This window comes from Anomalospiza imberbis, chromosome 5, assembly GCF_031753505.1.
Source record: "Anomalospiza imberbis isolate Cuckoo-Finch-1a 21T00152 chromosome 5, ASM3175350v1, whole genome shotgun sequence".
NCBI lineage: Eukaryota > Metazoa > Chordata > Aves > Passeriformes > Viduidae > Anomalospiza > Anomalospiza imberbis.
The window spans coordinates 66,047,669-66,069,425 of NC_089685.1; the positions used below are offsets into that span (position 1 = coordinate 66,047,669).

The following is a 21,757-nucleotide window of genomic DNA, read 5'->3' on the forward strand; positions in this document are numbered from 1 at the left end:
ATAAAAATGCACAGCAGTTCATTAAGCAGTTTGATGCAATTGAGTAAACACCTATGACTCAGAAGCTTCCACATCTACTTAGTTCTTTACTGCAATGAGAAATTGTTATTTGTATGCTTCTCAAAATAAAATGAACTGCTTCCTATTTTGCTACATAATAAAAACAGATTTGTAGCATATTGTGCTGATTACAGGAGAGAAGACCAGAAGATGCAATTCTATGTAAAACTCTACAACTGAAAAAAAGCAAAAGCATGAAAATAAAAGTATGGATTTGCTGCTTATTAAGTGAGCACCATCCACCTCAAGCAAGAAAATCAATTGAACATATAATTAAATATTTCATCACAAAACAAATATCAAAAGAGATCATGCTAAGTTTGTCCAGACAAAATGAATTCTGCTATTTTCTGGTAACTACCTGCAGATATATTATATTTTTTATCTACATTTTTCTTGGTGAAAAGTGCATAGAAGCAAAATGTAGTGAAGGTCAGTGTAAGATCTTGGTAAATGTTTGTTTGGGATAACCAGGTATTTCTTGGGAAATACTTGTAAGTCTTCACTGGTGACTACAGTTATAATTTGCATACTATATCACAACATCTGATATGATTTTCATAAGTAACATATATTTTACAAATATATGAGAGGTATTTTTAATGTATGCATTTTCTGATTCAGTTTTTGCATTCTTCTGGTGTAATAAATATATGTAATACTTATCATGCTTCCAAATTTGTGGCACTTAAAAGAAAAACAACTTCTAGTAACCTTGTTTAAAATACTCTTTCATATATTATATGGTAAAAATTGCAGATTCTGTTATCTGTTGTACAGGCTATAAAGAAATTTCAAGCTCTGTTGATGAGCAGGCAATTTTCATGGACAGATGCTGGCACAAATATCAATGGAAATACTCTCATTGATTTCAAGAGACTGAAATGAACCCAGGAAGACTCTGCTTTTAGCTCCAATAATTGCAAAATCCCAATATCTAAACTGGTTTTTTTAGAAAGAATAAAATAAAGTCCATGTCATCATCACCAGCTAAAGTATTCTAAGAAGACCTGGAGATCTCAAAAGAAGAACAATGTCAAAGGTTACAGTAAGGAAACCTGATTGACATTTTGGCAAGGTCTATGTTCATAACTGCAAATTTCAGGAGATACAGTATAGAAGAAAAGATCTTATCTATTCTCGGGTTTCCTGAAATTTGCATGTATGCACAAAATATGGGGATGTGCTCTTTCCTTGTTTTAAGGTCACTTTATTCTTTGAAACTTCTCAGGAAAAAAAATTGACAATAGAAGTTAAAAACACGCGATGACCCTCAAGTTCCTTCCATTTTTCTTGTTTTTATAAGTAGTAGTATTACATGTCTTAATTACACAGAACATGAAAAACTGTGCTAATGGTAAAGAAATTCCTTCAAAAGTTTTTCTTATTACCTCCAGTAGCTGTCTTTGGGAAGTATTAGTTAAGTCTTCAGGGAACTTCTGTGCAGCCTTTTGCATCAAAAAGATTGCTCTGGATAGCTTATTCCTTTTAATTTTTTTCAGTATAAGTTCCTCTAGAAAACAGATATTTTAAGACATTTATAAAACCGTGACAATAATTTATTATACTTTTAAAATCTTAAGTAGTAAGTCTTACCTGATAAATATTGGAAATCTTCAATATTCTTCTCATGAGACTTACTAGACTTAGGACTTCTGTCAACAACTTGAGCACCTGTGTGGGAAGGAAATACTGTTATTTAATAGTGCTATTGCAAAAAATTGAGTGAGAGGTTAATATGTAGTCTTATAGTAAAGCTCTGCTCCATCTCACATTCTTTTTTTCGGTTCAAGTAGAATTTCTTGTACAGATCATGCCACTAAAAATATTCCACCCTCCTGCCTAACATCTTTAGTAGTTATATTAACACCACAGAAAAAGAGAGGTTTTCTTTGATCATAGGGAGCAGGGCACAGTGTAACTCTGCAGTGTCAAACTCATACTAGGTTTTAATTTAAAAAAAAACCAAAACAACTCTAAGAATGAGAGAACAAGCTGAGTTTTTTTCAGAAGCCATTTGGCAAGAGTGGAGTATCTGTTGACATACAGAGACAATTTCACAGGAGTAGAAGTTCAAATTACAAAGAGCATTGAGCATTGAATAAATATCCAAGTCATTCTCTGGAGAGAAAATTAGCATGACAGAAAAAAAAACCTGCAGAACATTTTTTTTTTTTACTGGCATTGTAAAAGTTAGTATTATAACTAAAATACAACAACCGTCTAGGAATGAAATCCATTAGTTGCAGCAAGGTTTAACTCCCACTGCTTGAGTAGAAATTACAGACTAGTATAATGTAAATATAAATTCTGCAAATTCAGTACATTATTTCTGTCTATATGTGGCAAACAAGCTGCCCAACATCAGCTCCTCTCCAGAAAGCAGATACTCCTTTATTTCTGAATACTACAGAATATACTAGCAAATAAGGTTCTAATCAAGTTTTGAAGATTATTTAACTTTATTGAAACCTACCTTGTGTAATTTTAAGAAGTTTCACAGCTACTCGATGTTGGGCCTGAATGAGTTCCAAGTGTAAATCTGTTACAAAACCATTATCTGTTCCTGTTTTATCATCACCACATCCCAAAACAGAATTCAAATTCTGATCACTTGAGTCCACCTAATTAACAGGAAGAATATAATAGAACAAATATCATATTGATATAAAATGAAAATATTTAGAAAATCTGAACTCACATCAAGATCAAAAATTGATTTTAATAATAAACATTTGCAAACAATAAATAGGAAAAATATTTCTGCTCTCATTTTATACAATAAAACAAAATATTATAATTATTTCAAAATAAAATGTTAAAGAAAGCCTAAAGGAGTTCTTAGTTTATTATCAAAAGAGAAAAATGCCCTTTCAACTTGTGCTGGCTTTGGCTTAGGCAGAGTTAGTTCATAGTAACTGATATGGAGCAGTGGTTTGGTTTAGTGCTGGAAATAGTGTTGATAATGTCAGGGATGTCTTCACTACTAATGAGCAGTGCTCACACAGCATCAAGGCTGTGACAGCACTGCTTCTCACACCACCCCACCAGAGAGGAGGGAGGCAAAACCAGGGCAGTGATCCCACTGACCAAAGGGATGTTCCAGCCCCTACAACATCACAGTCAGTACATAAACCTCGGAGAGGGAGAAAGGGGCAGATATTCGAGTGACAGCATTTGTCTTCCCAGTCACCCCAGCTACATGTGATGGGGACTCCTGGAGCTGGCTCAACTCCTGCCTGCCTGTGGGAAGTGGTGAATTAACTCCTTATTTTGCTTTGCCTGTTTGCACAGCTTTTGCTTTCCCCATTAAACTGTCCTTATCTCAACCCACGAGTTTTCTGGTTTTTACCTTTCCCCCAGGACACTGTGAGGGTCTGGGTGAGCAGCTGTGAGGGGCTCAGGTGCCAGCTGGGGTAAACCACAACACTAATACACAGAGATTTTTTTTTTGTTCTAGTCTCTTCTTACATGGGCCAGTAAGATGAGGTACATTTGATAGTGCTAAGATTTCTAAGTTTGAAGAAAATATGAGGTTTGTATTATCAAAATACAATGTATTACTGATAGATTTAGATCCAGTGTAGCTTTTTGTAAACTTTACCTTCGTACAGCAGCTGTCAAATATCGACTTTCCATCTGGTAAAAGAGTCATTAACCGAGATGTGTTCATGTCATTAAGTGCTGTTTCAAGAATTTCATAAGCAATTTGTAATTGTTCTGTAGGCGTTTTCTGAAATGAAAACCCAAATAAATGTATTTCCTTAGATAACATTTAAAACTATAATATAGATGGCCAAAAGTAATGTGCTTTTCTTTTTAGCTGTTAAAGTTTAAAACTGTCAGACTATCTTTGCATAGGTACTGCTCCCCATACTTTAATATACTAATATCAATGTTTTAAATTTCAAGTAGTGTTGATTTTTCTTCAGCTCAAAAAAAAAAATTACTCAGAGTTAAATTATAGTGGAGTGAAATTGAACTTAAAGAATTAAATTGAAAACACAGTATTTGCAGTTTTCCAATATTCCATTCAACACTACTAAGAAAACACAGTTTTTTCAGGAAACACCACCTTTAAATAGACTGTCCCTGAACTAAACCCTGTCAATATGTGTAAGCATTAAGACATATGACTGACAACACTCCTGAATCCTCAGGCTAACACATATCATTTGTCCTTAATGTGCTTTAGTAAGTCATCTGATTGGAAAATTCTGCAATATGCTGAGCAAAGCAAAGACATTCAGGATGTTTCATCTATTCCACATGATCCTTACAAAAAGAAGGAAGCAAAAAACACAACCCAAAATATTTTCCCAAATTAAGCAAGGACTAAAATTTCTACCATCTTAATAAAATGGACCATTAAACCATTTAAGGCTGGTATTACAAATTGGCATAGAAAAAAGTATACAGTGGAAATCGCTGTGCTCATGTTGTAATAAAACTTTCAAATACATTCCATTCCAGAAAAAGGATTGATAAAAAAGACACAGGGAAAATTTTCAAATTTCATTTAATTTGAAAAAATGTCTTTGCTTTTTTTTCCTCTGCACTAATAGGATTGTGTGAAATAATATGAAAGGCTTCAAGCAGAAGTATTCTTATTCTATTCAAAATCCATGTATCAATGAAGATAAATTGGATGTTACCGTCAGTATTTCAGGCATATCACAGGCTTCATCTTGCAAAAGAGAAGAACTTCCTCCTTTTTTATAGGAAGAAAAGCAGAAGTGAAAATCCAATAAATCCAGTAAATTTCAGTACCATTCAATCAGCTCTACTACTAATTTCAGAGTCTGGCAATAATTCTGTTCTTCAGTGTTTGACTATGAAAGGTAATGATATTGTTTTTTGAAGAGTTTTCCAGGGCTTAGACACACAGCAATGTATGTACAGTTATACTAATACAGGATACTATTAGCCAATAATGTTGTATTTTAAAGGTACCGTATATTTCATAGCCACATCATATCCAAGCTAATGAAACTAGGACTCATTCTGTAGTTTGTCATATTTTTGTAGCATTCATATCAATTCTCCATTTTGAAATCAATTGAAAGCTATTATTATATAATTCACAGTTAATTTCACTTATAGAATTTTTAAGAATAAGAGGTCATATTATTATGATAAATACCATTTCATTTTAATATTTCTTGAAACAGTATTATCAGCTTTTAAAAGTTTGCTCTGATTGTTTAAATTACTTTCATTTATGAAGAATACACCCAAACCTATGTTTCCCTCTTCAAAACAAGAGAAAACATTTTTTTAGTTCTTGGTAAAACCCTCTAATCTCATTTCTTTGCTGAAATAATTTTTTTTGTGCTTTCAGAGGAACAACCTTCTAGTCACTCCTTGTGCCACTTTTGCATGCTTGTTTTTGCTTGTTCACTGTCACTTCCTCATAAAAAAGAAAATTTGTGTTCACTCAGTATTCATTCAGTAAATCCGTTCTTTTCAGCACAAGCATGTGCTTGACTGTCAGCCTGTTTTGACCAATGACTCCTAACTATTCAGCTTTTTTTTTCCTCCAAAAAGACATATTTAAACTGAATGAAAACGAAGGGGTGCTACAATGAGGTTCTCATTTAGTCTTCCTGAGAACCTTATGATTTTCATAACACCACCAAAAACAATACCTACTCTACCTTAATAACAAATAGTCATTTCCCAAGATTTTTTTATTTCCAAAAGTGCAAAACTATTATCATTACTTTCTGTTTCTAGATATGGTCTAATAAGATCCTTAACATTTACTCTCTAGTTCCTGTAAGACATTTATGAGATTTATTATTCATATTCCAAAATACACAATAGAGAGCTTTTAAAGTGTGTCTAAATATTCATATTTTAGAGCCTTAGTCAGGTTTTGGAAGGAAATTTGTTTAATGCAATTGTGATAGCATATCCCAATAATGTCAGCCAAGTTCAACTTCAAAAACAATTGAATTACTACACAAAAATCAAGAATATGTAAAGAAGAAACCAAACTGATGATCCAATAAATGGAAAAGCTTCAGTATAATCTCAATATTTTCCTCTTTTCTTTGGCCTGCAACTAATCAACCAGCATTTGAAGGCTCCAAATGAGCTACAGCACGTACAGCCTTTTGCCTAGCCCATATTCAGAGAAAATAGCAGTGATCTGAGGCTACTCTGAAGGGGCTAAGAGACATGTAGAAGGCCTGTGTGGAGACTGAGTAATAGGAGATGCAATTCAAAACAGGGTTACTTCAATAGAACTGGAAATGTAAGGACAGAAATCATAACTCCTTAGAAAACCAGGTTTCATTAGCTCAAATAATGGGTGAAATTTTGTGTGAAAAACACTGTTCTTCTACTTTCAACAATCTCTTTACAATATTTTTTTGAATATGCATGTTAGTTTTCAGCTCAGAAAAGTTCCAATCTTTAAAGTTATTCTTGAAAGAAAACTCATTTTTTTCTTGAAAGCTTTACCTTCTTTTTCCTTAGATTCACTTGTAGAATCAGCTACATTTTCCAGTATTGCAGCCATACATAAGGTTATCTCTGCAAACATTACATTAGTGTCTGCTATGTTGCTCTTCTGAATTATTTCATTCATTATCCAGAGTATATGAACCCACTAAAAATGAGAAAATGGACGAGAAAAAGAATCAAGACAGAGACAAATTTTTGGATGACCTTTATGCATTACAGATGTAGACAGGGTTTTGCACTCAAAACTGTCTAAAAATATTCACAAGCATGCACACAACTCCTTTCCTGGATCTGGCTTCTTTTTTTAAATGTCGCTAGTCTAAGATGCTGAATTTATACTGCTCCATAGCCCCTGTTCCTTCAGACAGCAGACTTTTTTTTTTATTTTAGAACATTATTATTCCTGCCATTCCTTTTGGAAAGTTTTATGAATGTTCTACAGCCATAACATTTATACCTTGCTCTAATGCAGTAAGCCTTCCAGCAGACTTGATTACATGCCTCTCACTTATTTCCAGATCTTCCCACTTAAACTCAGAATAAAAGAGTTGCTGCTGTACATACAGAGGAAAATAACTGCACACTACCTTCTGTGGAACCTCCAAACAATTTTACTATAAAGGGTCACAAAATTAACTCCTCCAGAAACTGCTTGCACCACTGGCCCAGAGAGCCCATTTCACCAAGAGCTTCTCACCCACAGAACAAATTCGAGGTAAGGCTGTGACTCTTATCTCATGGGCTGAATACTATTCTACTATTGCCTCCCATCTCCCTTGTCTTAAGTTCTAAGTTTTTTGCCACTTCGTTCAACTGATCTAGGGAACTTTCTTGAAATACATTATCCTGTCCAAATGTTTTCACAAATGTAGCTTCTTACCACCATGGCCCACTGGCAGACAGTGGGCTACTTTACTGCAAAAAGGCTATGAGAATATTTTGGTACTGGCATATGTGAGCACAGTGTGTTCAAAGTGTACATATGATTCATTTTTTTTAAGAAGATTTATCTGCATTTTACCATAAGAAAAGGTACTTAGACTGGATACCAGTATTTCACTGCCTTTACTATAACAGACTGCATTCACATTAAGAGAAATACATTACAATGAAGGAGTACTTGGTAAGCTTGGTGTTTGTGGATATATTCTAAGCAGTGACTTCCACTCATTTGGATTTGCTGAAGTTCCGTTTTACACTTCTGCCACAAACACATTACTACATCAACAAGTATTTCTTTGTCAGGATGGACATTCTAGAAAGAAAAAAACATATAATTGTGGAAATGGGTAGGCATATAAACACACAAATAACCTAGTACATAAACAGTCTCAACATTTTTCAACACAAGTAAATAAAATATGTCACTTTCTTATAAGGAATGACAACATTTTGACAGCTTTAGAAATACTTTTTAAAAATAATTTCTGGTAGACCACCCAAGCTTTTCTTCTCTCAACAATATAAGTGGGTTTAGAGGTTTGGGGAGTTTATTTCTTTTTTTTTTTTTTATTGACAAGCTCTTAAAAGTAACATAGACAAGGAAATCAGTGAGATGAAAATTATATGAGAGAGCAAATTAACTATAATGCTGAAATCAATAGATTCTGGAGAAACTTTATTTTTATTAAAATATTTAAATATTTGCGGAAGAAAATCTAAATTAATAGTTTCATTTTGCTTGAAAGAGTAGATGCAAGAGTTGGTGCATTTGAGATGATGAAGCAGTGAAAAACAAACAACTAGAAAAAATTCTGGACTGAAATATCTAACAAGTGAAAGAAATGTTAAACCCTATTGGCATCTTGCAAAGAGAATAAAAAACAAATTCAAAACACTAGTCAGTTGACCTCCTAATTAACATATTTTAAAAGGTAATAGGGTCTATCTATGAGTTAAACACATTCTGAACAGTAAGGATCAGTACACATCTTTATCATCAGTTATAGCAGCATTGAACTAGTATCTCAGATGCAGTGAAACCTGATATATCCACACTGCTTCTACTGCCATATGTTTGAGCATAAGATTTATGAGATGTTGATAATGAAACTGAGGGGAGAAAAAAATGGAAAAAATATAAATCAAAATTATTTTTGCCACTGGTTTGGTGGCAGCAAGCTGCTAGATTGCCTCAGCTATATATCATGTAACTTCACCATCAGTGAATGCTCTGTTAATCAGGGGTAAATTTGTCTTTCTTCTCTGGACAAAAGATCAAGAAGATTTGCAGGGAAATGTAGCAGAACCAGCAGAGTTTAAATCCAGGTAACTGCCTCCATACAGAGGTCACATTAAAAACTGACAAATCATGCTATCTAAGGGTATCTGTGGGGTACCTCATAGGCAAGATACTTTGGCTAAATATACTACACCAAAGCTAAAAATGTGTGTGCTCCAGTTACATTCCAATTGTGGCAATATTCAAATTATATCTAAAACAAATTTTGCAGTTAATATATATGCCATGTTATCAAAACGGGTTTTTCCTAAGGAAAAATTTTAATTAGTCTTTTGGATGACAAACTATTTTAACATAAGTGCTAGTAGTGGTGACATTGCACTATTTCTTCCCCTCTCAGTAGCACATTAAGGGGAAATCTCAAATTGAGCAAGTAAAAGTGGTTACTCAGGGAATAAATCATCAGATACATAATGGGATTATTTCTACAGTGGAGACCTCAGCACAGAGTCCCACTCTCATTGGTTTTGTTGTTGCTGCAACTTGTATCAGTTTTTTGCAGTGAGAATTTACCTTAAATTGCAGACATGGTGCTGTTAAAAAGGCATTATCATTCCTTAGGGTAGCTGCCCCCATTTCTATAACTATTGCAGAAGTGTTTGCCACAGCGGAGCATATTTGCCCACCTAAATGTAAGATGTAAAGAAATTCGATCCCTGCTTTGTGAGCTGAAACTTGAAATCAGCCCTATGGACTTTCAAATAGATTTAATATCCAACAAGCATTTTAAAGTAACTGATTACAGAGCATTATTTTAAATAAACCATTTTTTAAAGCATAAACTGATAACATTCATAACTATGTTTTTTCACTTTTTATATTCTTGAAGTTTTTTAGTCATGCAACTGATTCCTTTGATCTTCACTTACAGGCATTCATCACAGATTAAGTGATACACTGAGTAGAAATGTCTCAAAATCTGTTATTACCTGCTCAGATGTGGAGATGTAGGAAAACACTGTTGTTGCCAAAATCATAAGTTCACAAAAAAGATCTCCAGGCTTTAAGGATTCCTCTACATTCATAAAAAAAGCATTTATTAAAAAAAAAAAAAGGGGCGGAAAAGGAAAGTCAAGACATTATATCTAATTTAAAACCTAAGTTTGAAAATATCTGAGTCAACTGATTTACAAATATAATCCAGCAGATAACATAGTCTAAGAAACAGTAAATTCAGAGGGGGAGAGATAATTCCAAGTTTATTCACTTCTGTGAAAAGTGAGCATTTCCATTTCTCGGAAACAGAAAGTTTTCAAGACATATTCAGGTTTTTGTTGTCATAGAATTAAACTGCCGTTGCTCAAAAAAGTTTTTCTTGTTTCTACGTAATGAAATTTTGCACAAAGTAGGTATAAGAACATACAAAAACCCCCTCAAAGACCTGTTTCACTGTTTCCCTGAAAACTTGTCTGAAACCATTCAATCATTTTGCATCTTTGGTTATAACCTGACACATGTTTAACATACGTCATGCCTTTCCCACTTAAGGGAAATCGTATGAAGTCATATTTTGACAAATGAAAACTGGAAAAAATAGGTGGCATTTTCTCAATTACTACTTTTTGTCATAGAGTACTGCATAAACCATATTACATGGTTTTTAAATAATTAACAAAACCTCTTGCTGAAAAAATATTTGAAATTCAAACACAACTATAACTGAACAACACTCACTTCTAATTGTCTGTGTCTTTTCACAACCTTGATGTGTGCTGCCTTTGCTATTACCACCATCACTAATAAAAAAAATACGTTCAAATTTTCCTGGGAATATTATAGGTTGCATCAGTGTAAGAAGTTTGAGTTCTATTTCAGCTTTCTTCCATGTTGGGTCATCTTGAGCCTAATTGGGAGGAAAAAACCATAGAAATTGGTCTCTAAAATACATATTTTGAATATTTTTTACCCTCATAAGAAAAGAATAAATAAAGAACATCTCAATCACATTCAGATTACCTGAAGAAAATTATCAACAAATTCAAGAGCAGAGTAAAACACGTTCCACTCTTCATAGCTGAAAGCTAATTTTACAAATTTCACAGCAGCATCTCCAGACACCCCTTCTTCTCCTGCAGTGATGACAAAAATATTTTTTCTGTTTTGTGTATATATATTCAGAAGTTTATTGAAAGTTTTATTTCATTTCTTTTCATAATTTGGGTACTGATAAATATAAATGTACACACATTTTTCAATAGTCAGCATAATCTCGAAGGATGCTTTAATAACTTTACAAGAAACAATAGCTTTATCTTTTCCTATCTTTGCAGGCTGCTTTAATGATGGATGTGCAACCACAGAATCATAAAGGTTTGAAAAGATCTCCAAGATCATAAAATCCAAACTTTTAACAAATACCACCATGGCCACTTAACTATATCACAGTGTCCTGTTACATTCAAAAGAGGCTCTACAATGATTAATATTAACATACCTGTGTAGAGAACACCAAGGATCTAGTCCTTGCTGTTGCAGGAAGAGTCTATCACCCTGTAAAAACCCTTATTATCCAAAATTTGGTTTAAAAATTGCACAGAAACGCATACAATTTCTTTCCAGACAGTTTCTCATTATTGTGTCAGAAAATACTCATATACACATAGGGAGCCTATTTTCTCACTTTTCAAGTTTATCTAGACCACAGTTTGGCAGAAAACAGACTTCCTGGTCCTTAGAACTCTCAGCAAGTGTTTTAACTAATATATTCAGCAGTGTTCTGCAGTCCTAACAATACGCCACAGTCACTGTCATGAGTTGGAAGGGACCCACAAGCTTGATCACCAAAATCCAGCTCCTGACCCTGCACAGAACCACTCCAAAAGGACATAATTTTGCAGACTCTTTATGTATAGAAATGTTACTTACATGAAAATTAATTCTTACCACTGAGTATTTATACCACTGGCTAAAAAAAATCCTTTGAAATTCCAATCCAGCTTACCTGCTAGCATCAACTGCAGAAGAGTAGATGATGGATTAATTATACCAAAGTGATTGGTGCCATTGCTCTTTCCACCTTCAACATAGACAACTTATTAAGTCAATTTATAATCTATTAGGCTTGTTACGTTCTAATTAGCCAGTAATCATACCAAGAAAAATATCATTCTGAAGTGTACTTAGTCTCTATATAACCTTTTACTGACAAAATACCTCTCTCAGGACTATATTCATCCCAGAGCCCAGCAAAAAAGAAGTTGGAAGGAACCATCAAGTCCAGTGTTTTTCTCAAGTTTTTACACCTAACTTTGAATGGAATTTTTTAAAAAATAGAATACATCAAACACAATGGTATTTCGACCCTGCCTGGCTTCCCGACCCTCATCCAGCTGCTCTCAGGCTGTGCAAGAACTGCTCAGCAGTAGTGAAAACACTGTGTTAACAACACTGGTTTAGCCATAAATATATGGCACAGTAAAGCCTGTAAAGGCCGCTACAAAGAAAGTGAACTCCAGTTTACTTAGAAAATATAGGTATAAACTGCTGCAGATTTTTACTGATTATAATAGACCATGGAGATCAACAAAGATTTTTATTTTCTATTATGCGAAGATAAGAAAGATTACCTGCCTTTACACATGCTATTTTTATAACTCAAATATATACCCTCAGGCACATTTCTCTTTTTTTTAATAGAAAAAAAAAACAATATAAAATGGAGGTCCAGGCTCCTCACCAACGGTTTTTGCCTCTTTAAGCAAAAAAACTGTTACCTGAGAGGATTTCTAGGCCTGCAGAAAAAAGCTCAGAAGTGACGTCACGAATTTGCATTTCATCAGGAACAGGAGGATGAGGGGGCAATAGATTCCTGCTACGATCAGACAGTGCTTCTAGGATGGCAAGGAACTGAGCCGCAGCACCATCAAACATTGCCTCCAGCAGCCGCTCGGTAGTGGTGCGACGCCGTGACAGCTAAGTAAGAAAACGTAATTTAAGCCTTATGACATCTGAACCGACTTGCAACAAAGCAAAATTTTTTTCCAAAACATTTCTCCATCAGAAAGCAAGTACATGTTCAAAAGAGAAAATAACATACTGTAAAATATATTGCTGTTATTAATGTCATGCTTCAAAGGCATAGCAAAGCCTCACGCTAAGCGGGTATGGCACTTGGGTCGACTAATCATTTCTCAGCAACCAGACATACTGCTGCATGGTATTTTACTTCAAAAATAGCACAATAGAAATTATAAAGGAGAGTATTAAGGTCATGTCGTTTAGATCCATGCAGATCTCTCCTGATAATTTTCTAAAGTAATAATTACTACAATTTTCCTACTTCCCACCTTGTACTGAGTTTTATTAATAAATTCTGTTACTTAAGAAATCGTAAATCTAAAACTTTCTGCTCATGTATAGCACCATGTGTATTTAGAAGAATTATATCATGGTTTCATCACATGACAAGAGTAAAGGAAGAGAAGGATTATATGAAATGTCAGACTTACATTTACTGCTTTTCTCGGATTAACTTTTGACTCACGTCGAAAGCTATTCGACTTTCTTCTGGATGCATATACTGCTCTCTTGAAAATCATTACTGACATCTGCCACAGAGAAAAATAAGTCATCATGTATGCTACATGTTTTCTTCATAGAGATCATAACTACTCTACCTTTTCACAATGACTCGCAGGATGATACCTTCAGAGTGGCCTCTCTAAAAATCTTTTCTGTCTCTGTATGTTCCAGAGAAGAACTGATATCTTCTAATTGCTTCAGTTCGTCAATTTTAATCAAACCACGGCGAGCAAATATCTGTCCAAAGAATTTTTAAAAATTTTTATATATACTCTGTGTTCATATCCTGTATGTTGATATCTAATTTTAGAATAATATCATTCCTGAATTTATACAATTGCAAAGAGCTGCAATGAAAGTCAGGCCCTGAATAATTGAAAAGGAAAACAAAACTTTTGCAAAATACCTTTTGTACATATGCATGGGACCTGGCCAGTGTTTAATGCTAGAAGTTTGTGATTGTGAGTATATACTAAGCGCTATTGCATTTGAGTTGATTATGCATTTACATGTGGAAACACATCTCCACTTTGCAATAAAACTTTGGAATACGAACAGAACTCCAAATACATATGATGTGATAATAAGTAGGAATATTTAAATAAATATTTCCCATTTGATTGCATCTGAAATGCTACATAAGGTAAATCAGGATACCTCTCCATGAATGCCAGCTTGACAATCAAAATAACACTGAGAAACTGCCGTATATAGGGTGGCTCTCCACGTCAAATAATGCACAGATGAGAGTGGAATGGATGATTCCATACATATACTGGCCCACAGTAAGTATTCCAGGACCTGTATTGAAGAAATCTAATTTCAAAATGAATGCATTTGAACCTACATAAATATGCTTCCTATTACTAAAGGACAGATACAAAGTCTTATCCTCACCTGGTAGGACAAACTGAAAGAAGGGGGAAAAAAATCACTAGAAATTGAATTAATTTTTAACATATTTTATTTACTAAAAAGCATTCCCCTGCATATTATTGGGTTTTTTTCATCTTAAACTGTGGTCAAGCACTTTTTTAGCCACCAAGCTACCTTAACCACTCCATTTTACTAGAGTCTTGCCACCAGACAAAGATCCCGCCCTTCTCTCTCCTCTTATCTTGAGAGTTAGCCCTCCCTTTTCTGGCAACTCTAGTGATCACTTTTCAACAGGATCAGCAAGATTATCTGGGATGCAATAGAGTTTGTCTTTTGCAGTGAAAACCTGTGCTTAGATTAATTTATAGCCATGGAATTCTTGCCTCCTAACTTGCAAGGCAACATACTCATTGCAGCAGTCTAATTTTAATAATAAGTCCTTCTCAATTGAATGAACAGCATCTTCCTCTTACTATTTTCTTTGGGTCAGCTGTTCCCTGAGGTACATAAAATGTGCACAACCTTTGTCCTAAATTAAGCCAATATATAAATTTTCTTTTAGTCTGAATTTCAAGAATCAGAAATACCCACAATCAATTCCTCTGTTTTCCGTCTAGTGGAAATCAGAGGATGCTAAAGGTGGTGCTAAATCACTTCTGTTTCTAATAGAAGATGTTCAAAGATAAAAAATCTTTCCTGCTCAGTGAAAGATGAATAAAGCAACACATAAGAAAATATATTATATTAAGACTGATTCAAATTCTGTTCAAGATTTAGGAGAAAAGAGCAAAGCTGAGACAAACAAAAGCTACATTCAGAAAAAAAAAAAGGCGTGGTAGAAAGGCCAGGTTATTTTTATCAAGTATTCACAACTAAAATCCTAGCCACCAGGTGTCAGCACATTTCCACATTTTAAGACGCAAAAGACCAATTCTTGAACACATATAGCTGTCCAAAACAAAGCACCTCTGAAACAGCCTAATGTATGGCATCTCAGTGTCCAGCAAGATATTATGCTGGGCTCCATTCCACAGCTGAGGAAGGAGCAGACTCAGGAAGCCATAAGGGCTTAGAAATCAACCACTTTGAAACACAGACATTTTATTTTCTTGTGACAAAGTACTACTATTGACAATGACAGTGAAATTGAAGTCAGGGTACATTGCTATGCAAAACACAGGTGCATTTTCTAAACTTCTGCAAATTTTATGACCCTTTCTATTTATTTTGCCATACCTTAGCAGACTGACCCATCACCATCAAATGTCTGCATATGGTGTAAATATGGACAGTACCTACAAAAATATATTAAAATGAACAAACAAGGTAAATTCTACAATCCCACGTGAAATTTGTTATGCTAAGCAACTCAATCTTTTTCTTATTATCTGGGTTGTTACTTTCAGAGAAGAAAAATGTAATGACTTTTCATTAAACAAATGAAAAACTAATGATTTTTCTGTACTTCTAAATTAGAGAAGATTAAACCATACAATTCTTCTGCAATATTAGTTTCAAAAATACCTACACAGTGAAGCAGTATAATCATAAGATTTCATGAGAATAATATCTTAAAAATTTACTGAATCCATTTTTGTACTCAGTAACTGCTAGAGAGACAAATCTTACTTTCATCTCCAAATGCCAGGCTCTGTAAAACAAAATACTACCTCTCCTTTCAGACCTTACCTTACATCATTCTTTTAGTCCATCATAGCACTGTCCTGGCAGACACCACCAATATTGCGTGATATTAAGTATGATAAGTGACATGAAAAAAATTGAAAGCGACTAAAGTTTCCAAGAGCATCAAAATTACTTCGAAATAAAAACCTGTCAAAAATGTACTTGACTCTGGCAACATCATAAAATTTACAAAAATCAGTCTTAGAAGTATAAAAGACACTGCAGTTCTGGAAGACAAAAAAAAAGCCTATTCTTCTGTCTGTATGAATGTTCAGAAAGGGACACCTGTGGCAGCAGGAGGCATCACAATGTCAACTGTCACAGCTAGAAGGGTGTTATTATCCCAATAAGCTCAAATGGAGCAAGTATTAGGAAAATTTCTTTTATCAGTCAAATGTATAATGAGGCACAAAATCTATTGTCTGAAATTGCAGAAGAATGCTCAGGAACTAGGGAAAATCTGAGTTACTGCCTCCTAATTAGAGCAGACTACTGGCTAGGATTGGTACAGAGACCTGTACACACAGGCAGTGTGATGTAAGAATGGCAGGTGAGTATATTTTAATTTTAATTCTTCTCCCATAGAAACACACAATCAAAAAATACACCTCAAAAGTAGGGACTGAGGGCAACAGCAGTCCCAGTAAAACAAAAGGATAAGAACTTTGACCAATCATAGCTCAGAGAAAGTACATTTTTCAAAATGATATTAAGAACACACTGTCTCCTAAATTTATATTGCAACAATTGACGATAGTAGCTCAGTTGGTCAGAGCGTGGTGTTAACAATGCCAAGGCTGTGGGTTCAATCCCTGTATGAGCCATTCACTCAAGAGTTAGACTTGATGATCCTCATGCAGCCCTTCCAATTCAGAATATGCTGTGATTCTGTGAAATTCAGACTAATCTTTTTATCTTTTACTAAATAACATTGCCTTTCAAAGCAAAAACAGACTTTGTTCCTGAAATGAAAATCTTGATAAATTATTCTCTGCGCATCTAGTTTGCAGAAGTTCCATTATTTTCTCAATTTTTCCCTAATACAAGCATTTACAAGCAGCATCCTGAAATCTTATACATAGATTAAAATCCTTAAGTGCCACATGGTATTTTTTAGAATGGTTTTATTATCAACTCTTCCCTTCAAAGTACTTTCAAAAATACAAAGATGTAATGGCAGACAATAATTTTCTACTCTTAGATCTGCAATTCCCTTTTAATAATAAAAAAAAACAAAGCCCAACAACAAACATGCAGAAAAACCTCCAAACCAAAACCAACAAAAAAACCAGTAACCAAAACAAACAAGACAAAATTAACCCAACAAAAGAAATATTTTATTGATAGAAAAATCTTGAGTGTTTTTTGTTAATTAGGATTAACTCCAAAAATGTCCTTACTTTTGATTTTATTTGTACTCTGAAGCACAGTTATGATGAAAAAGTGGATGCTTTTACAAGAGTCCACCTGAAAGTTTATACTGTGGCAATCTTAAGTTTAAAATCCCTTCTATTAGAAAAGCAAAAAAATAAAACAAAAAAAAACCTACTGTGATTGAAGACTAACTAGAGGTTTATTCATGCCCCTTAGGTTGACCTTAAAGAGTATAAAAAGTTTCCCTTCACAGCTTTGCTTAGCAAAAAAATGTAAATGGAAAGCCTGAGGTACCATTGTAGATAAGCCAACACAAATTCTCCTGAGGTAGAGCCATTTGCATAGTGAGTCGTAATGAGGTCAAGGCATTGAGACAAGTCTGCAGGGACTCCTGATTCTGAAGATTTCTGTCTCTGCTGCAAACCATCTGATAAATGCAAACATTTCTTGCTTGCAAAGCATGGAACTAAAACAGATAGAAATATATATATAATTAATTGAAATATAAACATATGCCAGTTCACATCAGCAAAGTACAACAAAATGATGAGTAAGAAAAGATTAGGCATAACAGCAAAAAAAAAAATCAGCATGACATTGAACTGAGCATTAGAATATGGAGAAAAACCCAGCATTAGAATACAGAGAAAAACCCAGCAACCCTAAAGCTTCAGGGTTGCTGTACCATGAAGCTGAGTCAGTTTCCACTGTGCCACAGATGAAAATGCACCTAGTGCACTAGGAGTGCTGAAAGGGGTGTAGGGAGAATGAGGTATTAAACCGCTCTTCAAAGAATCTGCCTTTGACACTTGGCTTCTCTGTAGATCCCCTCCATAAACTACAGCAAATTTTAACTTTTCTACACTTCTCCATCTATAACACCACTATCTTATTTCCAATTCTCATCTGTTACTTTTCTCTTCCACAGATGGATTTTTCCTTCTCTTCCTTGTAATACCTAAAACAATGTGACCTCACTTCTGCCTGGACTACAGCATCAGCTGAATAAACAGCAGGAAAAAATGGGCTAAGTGGGACATGACCAGTCAGAATAACATTTGAAATTATATTATTTTGTTGCAGTTGATTCACTGAAGCTGGAAGTTTCTAGCCCTGAAATGCCATTTCTTAGTGTTATATTTAAAAAGAAAAGTTAACTGCGGGAACATTTCAAGAAAAATTACATTTAAAGCCTTAAGATGTAATCATTTAACACATTATCATTTTCCATTTCCAATTGTAGGGATAATTGCCAACTAAATTTCGTATCTGAAAATTTAAGGATATCTCAGTCTGTAAAGGCTAAGTTACAGAACTCTGCATTTCAATACAGAGTTGCCATAACATTTACCAGTAGGACTGGTTCAAAGTCTAGGCAGACATACAGAAAACAGAGGAGAGCATCTCTGGAACTTCAAATATATTTACAAAACATTTTTAAAAATGTATCAACATCGTCTTTGATCATATTCTTTCTAGGAAGCTGAGCTACATTTTAAAAAGAAAAATAAAAAGTATCTCTTCTATCATGATATCTGCTTCTAGATTTTAAGCAAACTGTCTGCTTTCCTCTCTTCATTAAACGCCTATTTACACTCTCTTACTCAAGGATATGAATTTGATTAGCTCAATACACAGGAGCTGCCTACCATTTCTGTTCGTTGTTTTTGAACACAGAATAACTTGCATTAGTTAATTCAAAATATCCACCGTGTACAAAAGTAGAGCTTCTCAGCAAAGAACTGCTTAAGTAAAATAGTACATGTTTTTAGCATTCCCCCTATATCAACTGAAACACTTTCTTCCATGAATAACAAAAGGTATACGGCAAGTCCCTGCCTTGATAAAGCAATTAACACAAAAGAATTCAAACACATTCTTAAGGTCACTCAGCTTCCTAGGGCTTAAAGCACTTAGAAAAGTATTCAGCATTCTGCCCTTTTTGTTCACAGTGAGTAAATAAGCTATAAAAAACACAACACTGCTTTTCTAACTTCATGACCTTTTATTACAAGTAGTATTTTGCACACTTATGGTACAAAATACAGGAGAATGTTTTAATTGTCTTGCATTCTGTCTGGTTCTTAGATCATACAATACAGAAATTTCCAAAATTGTAGGACATTTATCAAATGTTGCCTACATCCTGATTCTGACAGTGAATGACAGCAACTATTTCAGAGCAAAAACTGCTGTAAGCGGTTACAGAACACCACATTCAGAGAAAACTGCTATTTTAACACTAAGTTGATGGTGGTTGGCTTCTGCCACAAAAGCATTAGGCACTTATATCCTCTTAAAAATCTACACCAACTCCAGATGTTTATATCATACATATGATCATTAAATCTCAATGCAATTTATATCAACAAACTATTACAGATTAGTTAATATTAATGTATAATTAATATGAAGTACATTTGTGGAAGATAAAATGGGCTACTTACTTTGAATCTGTGAATGTCTTTGACCAGAAAAATTTTTAAAACCCACAACCTACCGTAAGGGCTGCATTTTTGTCTCTGACACCATTTGGAAAAAAGGCAGATTTAAAGTGCTGCACATCACCCATGACATCATCAAGGTTTACAGAAACGAACTGCTGAAGGTATCTTTCATAACACTGTAGAAGTGCCAACTTATATTCCTGAAAAAAAAAATCATATGTTCTTTTTATAGCTTGTATACTGCATTTCTATTTCTCTAAAACATGTGGGTTTTTTATTATCTTTATGAAAAAAGTATCAACGTGAAAGAGCAACAGGAAGTAAAACACTACAGTTTCATACAAATATCCAGCAGGTAGTGTGAACACCTAACATATGAAAGGTTTAAATACTTAAAAGAATGGCTTGTGCTTCACGAGTTTTGGTGAGTTTTGTTTATTCTAATCATAAATATGACATATCAGAGAACAATTATAAAGCAGAGTCCTGGGCTAATGTAATAAATTTAAAGAGTTCCTAGAATACTCTACAGTTTTACAACAGTAATGACAATGATACTACACTTCAGAAAAAAAGTACTTCATCATGTAGAACTTTATAAACAATATATAAATATAATCACTTCTCTCTTCCTTGTTCCCATGTTGTCAAAACTTTTTTTTTAATAAAAGATAGAGTAAGATGAATTAAAAAAGATTGAAACAAATGAAAACTGGAATTTATATGTGGCCAAGAAATCAGCATTAATAGACCAGAAAATGGGTCTTTAAGAACTGTTAGCAAAGAGGATGTAGAGCTTTGAATCTCATTCCACATAGAGCTCTCCAGCAGCATGTTGAACCACTCTGAAATCATGCTGACTCTATGGTTCAGCACTGACTCAGATCTGGAAGTGACATTCAATGAATCATCACTACCACTTCCTTCAGCAAGATTACATTTAGGTTTCTCTAGCAATTTCACTAAGTGTAGCACTCACACTAAATAAATTATTGAGGAAAAAATAACTAACTGCTGGTAAAAATGATCCTTTAATATTTAATCACACAAAATTCTTATTTCCCTGCATTCTCTTCTTTTTTTCAATATAAATTCCTTCCACCACAGTAACACCTGTAATTTTTAATTATCTGAGGAGTCTAACTCACATGGCCCTACTGTCCTACTTGCTGTGTGAAATCAGCAGCCTTACATAGAAACTTTGACTTTCCATGAACAGCTACGGGCAGTCAGTCACTTGTGTAATCTAATACATACATTCAGACTGTGATAACACTTAGAATCCAAAGCCATGGATCGGAATACCATTAAGATAGTTATTGACACACAACAAAAAGGTAAATTCTCTCCTAAACAGTTTAAAATACATGTGTATGACCAAAGATAACAGGCAGATACAGGCAGAGTGGGAGGAAGGGAAAAAACGAGTCAGTACTGATCATATGATGACTAATAGACTAAATAATTTCCAGATATGTGACTTAATGTATTTAGGTGTGTCCTAAAAAACACATAGCAGATGGAATCTAAAGGCATTAAAAAAATACAGCAGGAGGACAGAAAGCTAAGCAGTGCCTACCCACTGACTATTCATATGCAATAATAATTTTTTATGGACTACATGTCATTAAGTATTATATAATGTGCAGGTCAAAATTTAAAATATTCAACACCAATTTTCAACTAGGAGCCAAGAGGGGTACTTATGGAATAGGCTTTACCCCACCTATCACAGACCTTGGTTTTACACCACATCAATCCTTACTGTAATGCATTTGAAATTTGCAAAATCCATCACCTGTTGCTTCTATTTATTTCTTTTCAGGGAAAAAATTGAATGAAAACTAGGTCTCCATTCTAAAATTAAGTTAAAGAAATGCACTTAAAAGTGTGAGTTCCATAAAAAGTTGAAAGTATTAGGCTGGCCAGCAAAACAACTTCTTCAACAACACTGATAACTTTACTGTAGAAAAACACATTACACTAGAAGATTGAAGTTGCAAGCAGAAGTCTTTATGCAGAAACATGGATTATTTTCAGGCAATCTAGGGTTCAGGTCATTAAGCACCTTGAACATAAG

The 21,757-nt window shown here is 34.2% G+C and overlaps 1 protein-coding gene across 3 annotated transcripts in view; it reads right to left on the minus strand.

Annotated features, from left to right (window-relative positions):
• CFAP54 (cilia and flagella associated protein 54) overlaps positions 1-21,757 on the minus strand; it is a 100,701-nt gene that overhangs the window by 71,466 nt on the left and 7,478 nt on the right. For 2 of the 3 annotated variants that reach the window (XM_068191677.1, XM_068191676.1), the window contains exons 3-20: positions 19,731-19,877; positions 17,521-17,696; positions 15,407-15,461; positions 13,952-14,095; positions 13,418-13,531; positions 13,222-13,320; positions 12,487-12,685; positions 11,715-11,789; positions 10,730-10,842; positions 10,448-10,616; positions 9,703-9,788; positions 7,652-7,786; positions 6,529-6,676; positions 4,716-4,771; positions 3,665-3,793; positions 2,537-2,684; positions 1,657-1,734; positions 1,452-1,573 (exon numbers count right to left, since the gene is read on the minus strand). In XM_068191677.1, coding sequence (XP_068047778.1) covers positions 1,452-1,573; positions 1,657-1,734; positions 2,537-2,684; positions 3,665-3,793; positions 4,716-4,771; positions 6,529-6,676; positions 7,652-7,786; positions 9,703-9,788; positions 10,448-10,616; positions 10,730-10,842; positions 11,715-11,789; positions 12,487-12,685; positions 13,222-13,320; positions 13,418-13,531; positions 13,952-14,095; positions 15,407-15,461; positions 17,521-17,696; positions 19,731-19,877 — 2,193 coding nt within the window. Of the gene's footprint in view, positions 1-1,451; positions 1,574-1,656; positions 1,735-2,536; positions 2,685-3,664; positions 3,794-4,715; positions 4,772-6,528; positions 6,677-7,651; positions 7,787-9,702; positions 9,789-10,447; positions 10,617-10,729; positions 10,843-11,714; positions 11,790-12,486; positions 12,686-13,221; positions 13,321-13,417; positions 13,532-13,951; positions 14,096-15,406; positions 15,462-17,520; positions 17,697-19,730; positions 19,878-21,757 lie in introns of those variants that run through there. The other variant, XM_068191678.1, reaches the window with a different exon arrangement.